At 33.3% G+C, this 7195-nt stretch overlaps 1 protein-coding gene across 4 annotated transcripts in view; it reads right to left on the reverse strand.

Annotated features, from left to right (window-relative positions):
• Positions 1-7195, reverse strand: part of LOC106872494 (SLIT-ROBO Rho GTPase-activating protein 1-like) — a 518762-nt gene that overhangs the window by 340776 nt on the left and 170791 nt on the right. Inside the window, exon 1 of one of the 4 annotated variants that reach the window (XM_052967275.1) lies at positions 2189-3125. The exons of 2 other annotated variants lie outside the window; for them this stretch is intronic. In XM_052967275.1, coding sequence (XP_052823235.1) covers positions 2189-2194 — 6 coding nt within the window. In that variant the 5' untranslated portion in view covers positions 2195-3125. Of the gene's footprint in view, positions 1-2188; positions 3126-7195 lie in introns of those variants that run through there. One more of the 4 variants, XM_052967273.1, reaches the window with a different exon arrangement.

Here is a 7195-nt window from a genome sequence, read left to right on the forward strand (position 1 = left end):
ATATATATATATATATATATATATATATATATATATATACATACATATGTACAAGTGTTTGTGTTTCGGGGATGTTTCTGAACAAGTCGTCCATATTTGCTTCATTTTCTCCATTTCCTGCGTTTGTGCATCCGTAGATTTCTAACACACACACACATGTAATTAAAAAATGTTGAAATGGGGAATTATTCCATTCAATATCATGTTTTTTATAGAGATTATGTAACAAATTATACTTTACACTTGTATTTTTTAACTACGTGTATATTGCTTATTTTTGCTTCTGGTGTCTTCTGTCTTTCTATTAGAAACGGTTACCTGGGAATTTAAATTGAAAAAAAATCGTATGCAACAGGTAAGTCGTCTTAATAACATATTTCTGCGTACAAGACCTTTAGGTGTTATTTCTAGCATAACGAGTTTTCTGGTGAGGGCTTCATTTGCCTTCACTGCCTGTTTGTTGCTTCAGTAGAAATCTACGGATGCACAAACGCAGAAAACGGAGAAAATGAAACAAATATGGACGACTTGTTCCGAAATACCCCTAAGTGGGGAACAGTTCTCAAAAATAACCCCCAAAATTCCTATGTCATCCGAATCTACATAGTCCGAGGTATATTTGTAGAGGATTTTAATAAAAAATATCCGTTTTCTTTAAAGTTAAGACGAACTGAATTGGACTCCGGTGAATTTCCCGAAATTCCCCACCGCACCCCCACGAAAATTTTGTATATTTGGAATCTACACGATATATATATATCTATTTCTCTATCTATCTATATATATATATATATATATATATATATATATATATACACACGCGCGCGCACTATAAATACGGACAATATATAATGTTATGATACAATAAAAATCACAAGTCTTGTTAAATACAGCTAGCCAGTTTCCTGATATTTATTTCTTCTAAATGTTTCAGCCGAAAGGCTGTGGCCATGCTGGGACACCGTATGTGTGTATGTGTCTATAAATAAACATATACATATACATATATATGCATATACACAGCTATTTACCCATACATACACACACTCATACACACTGAATAAACCGCTACATTTGAATTTTATCATTTTATTAGGGTATTTAGGCATCCGCTTGTCAGACCCTTGGATTTTCTAAGAAGAAAATTATATTCATTGAACGTCTGCCGGAGATTTCAGTGGATACGGAAAATCGGATGAGGATTTAGAACAGAGATGTGGTCTGAATGTGTCTTAAAGGAAACTGATTCCCATATATATAACTACACAAGTCTGCACCCACTACCACTTTATTTTCTTATACTATATATATATATAGTTAAAAAACATAAAGGTTAAAGGCGAAGAAAAAGTATAAATTAATTGTACTCTATAGTCTGATCCTAAGTACATTTCAGTATGTTTTTTCACCAATTTAATCAACAATATATATATATATGCACGCGCGCGCACACATATTAAAAGGAACTTTGAAAATTTTGACTGAAAATACAGAAATGCATATTAACATTACTTTAAATTTGATCGGAATTCGATGGATTATAAGATGTTTTCTAGTTAAGTTTGTTTTTGTTTTTTTTAATTAAGCAATCCTACTGTGTATGGTGCAGTAGAATCATCGGGTGAGTTTAAATAGCAACAGTGGAAATGGCAAGATTTGCAGTTCAGGATGATAAAAGGGTAAATTGTAAAAATTAAATAAAGAGATCAATGTACTTTGAAAAGGGCTGTAAAAGAGAACAAAATGGCCTGACAGTATTTAAAAGAAATGCGTGCAGAAGAACTATCAGTAAGATGAGTTCATCAAGTTAAGTAATTGCTAAACACGGTGCTTGAAAATGATCCTACATGAAAAAAAGATCAACAAAAGACCCAATTTTGTATAACATAGATAATAGTGACAGTCATGCCAAATTATTTCTCATAATAAAATTAGAAGCTAAATGGTTAAGAGAATCAAGAGAATTTTTCAACACTATTTGGTTATGTCAACTACTACAACACAACACCGCAGGATGAAACGATGAGTAAAATCTAAGGTATGAGCTTATATATATATATATATATATATATATATATATGTATGTATGTATGTATAAACAATAACTGAAAAATCGGAAATAGCCGTGGAAAGAAAGTAAAAGAAACAAGAGATATGAAAACCAATAATGTTATCTTCGGAAACTTACTTGCATATGGCGTGTTCGGTTTTCTTCTTGATCTTCGAAGCGAAGTTTGCCTGCTAAAGGAGTCCGTATCTAACGCAGCCATGATCAATTTCTTTAATTACACACCTCAAAATATTGATGCAAAAGGGGAAAATCCCGAGGTATGGAAAGGATGAGTAGCATGCACGCGCATATACGTAAAAGCGCGTGTGCTTAAGTATGTGTTTCTAGATAGAAATGTTTATAACAATAACTTGAGAGAGAGAGAGAGAGACAGAGTTAAAACAGAGAAAGTGAAAGGGACTATTTTACAAGTTAAAATCAATCGCTTCACCTATGGTCAGATATAAAAGAGTATATTGTCCATTTTTCCTATATCTATAAATATTTTCCTCAGTTTATATTGCAACCATATAAAACCAAGATAAATGCATCTGTACAACACAATTCTATTTTGATTTGTTTAACATCTATCTAAAACTTAATGACAGCGATATATTTGCACACAGCGTGGCCATATCTCTATGCACACACCTAATCGCACTCTTAAAATTCATGTTCCTGTATGTATGTGTGTGCAGTACGATTTCGACGTATGTACCAGCTTGTGTCACTTTATGAAGCTAACTCCTTAAGACAGAAGTTGTCACCCCCGCCATTACTTTTACTCAGAGGAAAGCCGAAGCTGATGAGTGGGCTCTTTTTTTTATTTATTTTCTTTTTTACTCGGTCACTCGAATTAACTAGGTCATTCCTCTGTTATCTTCTACTGCAATCATCAATTCACCGCCAGAGAGGGAGAAAGAATCCAGATTTAGCAGCTCACTCACTCTCTCCCTCAGTGTAACCGAACTGCCTTACAATTGAACAAAACATTTTAGAGTTTAATTATTTCTACTTCTTTAAATTGTTTCCTTTTGTAAATTCGAAGAGTTGATATAATCAGCGTTTCCAAACTATTTCATCAATAAAAATAATAGAGCAATATTTCAGCAATCGTCATTTTCATCTCTCTCTAAATATATTCTATACAAGAAAAATAAAAAGGGATAGTTCAAACTTTAAAAATCATTTAACTGTTACTATCTTTTTTAATGCATCACATTATGCTGGCTTGATAATCCAGCGTTACCATTATGACTTTTTGTATGGCATACATAATGTGATGAATATGTAAACTTTTTACCAAAACTTTTTAACTGTTAATTTAAACAATTCCCTTTTCTTTTATTCACTCGCGTTTTCTCTTCACATTTTTCTTCTTTATTTCTGGATTTATAGTGGTAATGTGTGAGATCTTTTATTAAGTTATTTTTTTGGTGTAGTGAGAGAATATTTCATTAGGACCCACTACAATGAAATGCTAATACTAATTAATACATGTGGGATACAAACTTTTACGTTTTATTTACATATTAACTTATATTTGTAAAATCTTAAATATATGATATTTAAGATTTTTCAAATATAAGTTAATATTTCTATTTTAAAAACGTGTAAGTGTAAATGTGACTACCTACAAACAGCAAAATAACAAAATAATTTGCTAAAAGTAGAAAGATTTGTGTATCATAATATACAGCTCGATAACTAGCTAATATAAAATCTACTGCTGGTAATAATTATTAATTTAGTAGAACAGTGGAGTGTGAAAATGCCTTGGGGGTATTTATGTTCTGAGGATTTTGAGACCCACCAAGGCCAACTTAGCCTTTCGTTCTTCTGGGGGTAAATAAATTAGTCCCAGTCAACCTCAACTGACGATGTTGAGTTCTTGTGCCTATGTCAGAAGTCAACGTTTCAATTATCAATGGAATGTTCCGGTCATGCAAAATTCTGTAAAATAAAATGGGTGCGACGTATTGCAACAAGTAGCCGCAACTATCAAAATAGTTCTATCTGCAAAGTGGCACATTTGATTATACAATATCTAAATTAGCACACAAAGAATGTGTCGCACTGGTGGAAGAGTATTTCTTGGTTAGTGATTAAGTTTAGCTGCCTGTTGTCCCATAACGAACCAATTAAGAAGAATGTTGAGATAACATTTTATTTAATCGAATTAAAATAATTACATCACCTGAACCCATATGCTCGGGAACGGTCTGTGCGCTTACAACCTAGTAAAATTTTGTGGGGCAATGAAAACACTGAACATCTTGGGTTGGACCTGGGTTTGGGGATCTTTTCTGTTGCTGTCACAGTTTTCTATTTTTTTTTTTAATTTTGTTCCAACTGTTTTCAAATTTGGTGTACTGATTTAGTTTTGTATGCTAATTTTGAAAACGAAATTTATTTTTGCCATAAACTAATAAAAAGCCTGTAAAGTTTGCAAATTTAGGATATTTTAGCCAATTGAAAGCTAGACACATTTGTGCTTATTTCCATAGTAACAAACAAAGTTGTAGTCTGCTTAAACCATCACTACGTGTATTTTCTTTACCTGTGTATCTTCTTTGACGAGTGCCTATTTTCTGGACCTTTGTACCTCATCTTCGTCATTTCCACTTTTTTTTTTCGGTGGGGGAGCGAATATTTTCGATTGCTGTCCTGTCACAACCTCATGTAAAAGTTTGATAGTTGTCATAGAGACTTTAGTCTCTCTCTATCACCTTTCAACATAAATATATATTAAGGAACAGTAGAACAATTCAACAACATAATAAAAATAAGTTTTATTTTTTATGATGTTTGGTTATATAAATCCTGTGTCACTCAGCTTAGCAGCCGCTGATTAAGTTGTAATTTGGTATTGGAAGGTTAAGGGCTTCCTTGATGTCTGCCAGAGAAGCAAGTAGCTATCAAAGGCATCGAAGTGAAAAGTGCTTCGTTGAGGAGTTGTCACGTAGAAGGTCTGTCGCTCAACTCCCTAAGAAAGTGAAACTCACTCCTTAAGTAGTGGTTTTACTACGCATGTGCACTCGAGGTGCTTCCAGCGGTGAAGTTCCTTGCGCATGCGCAGAACAGTACTTCCTCAAATGGCGGCTATAATTTCGCGCCACTACACTCATTTTCATAGTTTTGAATTGTGCTTTCCTGGACCTTTTCAACCTAAATACAAGTATGACCGCTGCCAACACGAATATGATAGAGAAAATAAAAACCGAAGGAGGATGTCATTGCTTACTTTCAAGAGAAGGGTGTCATCCCCTAAAAGAAAATTCTGTAAAGACGGATCTTTCTGATTTGGCGGACACCATTTTTTATTTAGTTTTTTAGTGTTTTTTACCGAAACACTTTAAAACTTCGTATACTTGTATATTTTGTCTTATAGAACAGAGAAAAATTTTATATTCGAAGTTATTTCATGTTAAAAGTTGTCGTATTTCGGTAATTTCAACCAATCACTGACGTCTATTGAGGTGAAAACAATTACTGCTGTGGATTGTCAACAAGACGTTGTGGCGGTGTAATGGGATCTTTTCCCTTGAATAAAATTAGTGCCGTTGTTTTTCAACAACTATCGGCGGTACTGTTATTTATGACATCGTGCGTTTGTACTGGTTTTAGTTTTAGGGTTTGGGTTTTAGGGTTAGGGTTATGAGTATTTTTGCAAAATTTGGTGAAAATCTGTTCAATACATCGCTACAAATTTTTCACCAAATTTGGCAAAAATACTCATAACCCTAACCCTAAAGCTAAAACTAGTACAAACGCACGAACGATGTCATAAATAACAGTACTGCCAATAGTTGTTGTTGACAAACAACGGCACTAATTTTATTCAAGGGAAAAGATCCCATTACACCGCCACAACGTCTTGTTGACAATCCACAGCAGTTAATAGCAACAGAATTAGTTTTTTAAGTGATAATGCAAAACACAAAAACACTATATATCAATGCAAGGTCAGCACCCCTACTAATGTGTCTTTTTACATTGGATCGTCCTCTTCGCCAATATCCAGAAGAATATCTAACCATTATTCTTCTTTTAGGGATAGAAATAAACGTAATACCACGAGTCTTAGCAAATTAATTTGGGGACTTAAAGACAACAACATAAAATTTAACTTAGACTGGCTAATTCTCTCCACACCTATACCATACGATAAAGGTAGGAAATTTTGCCCATTATACAATACGGAACTGTTTTTCATTTTATTCTTGAAGAATAAACTGGTGAACACGTTCATCGAAAATGCGTACAGATGTAAACATTGGCAACCCCATGCATTTTTTTCATACAATTAACCCTTTATATGTATAAAGGTATGGTTGGCTTGTCTCACTTGGTATATGTTATCTGAACACTCTCCATCTTTTGAACCCAAATTAGGACACCCAGAACGTCTATAAACATGAACTGAAATATTACTTTCAGTTTAACTTAACATAAACATTACTTCCAACTATGTTAAATACGTTGTGCGCCAATAACCTAATTCCGTTGATTTCACTGCTCTTTCGTACCTCCATCTCCTTCACTTGCTGCTTTCACTTTCTTCAGCAAAGATAGGAGTTATTTATCCTGTTTAGGTTATATTAGTGGCATTATTCTGCATCTAAGAATTTTAATTGTCTTCTGTAACTTTCTTAGACATATCTAAGATTCTGAAAGCAATCTTAGTTCATTTGTTTACGTTTATCGTAAGACAAATTCAAAACATATAAATATTTTCTAGTCCCTGCTTCATGATGTATAAAATACTGCACCACATAAAATTTTATTTTATTTTACCTATTGGAAAACCCTTGCACCAACAAATATAGAGCGTGATTATCGAAGTAAACTTTGGTAATAATATTAACTTAGTTTATACAAGTAATTTTTACTCCTTTAACCCCCTTTTTCTTTTGCCCCCTCTAATTTCCATCTCACTTAACAACACAATCTCTCTCTTGAGATTAATAGACCATTCATCACCTTTATAAATTGTCAATCACTTAATATCTTACTAGTTAATATAAGCATCATTTTCCTATACATATAGCACTGCCTTAATATTCATCACCACACGACTACCGTGTGTATATGCGTACAAATGTATGTATATGCATGTATGTGTGTATGTGCGTGTAGATATGT

The sequence above is a fragment of the Octopus bimaculoides genome, chromosome 4 (assembly GCF_001194135.2).
Source record: "Octopus bimaculoides isolate UCB-OBI-ISO-001 chromosome 4, ASM119413v2, whole genome shotgun sequence".
NCBI lineage: Eukaryota > Metazoa > Mollusca > Cephalopoda > Octopoda > Octopodidae > Octopus > Octopus bimaculoides.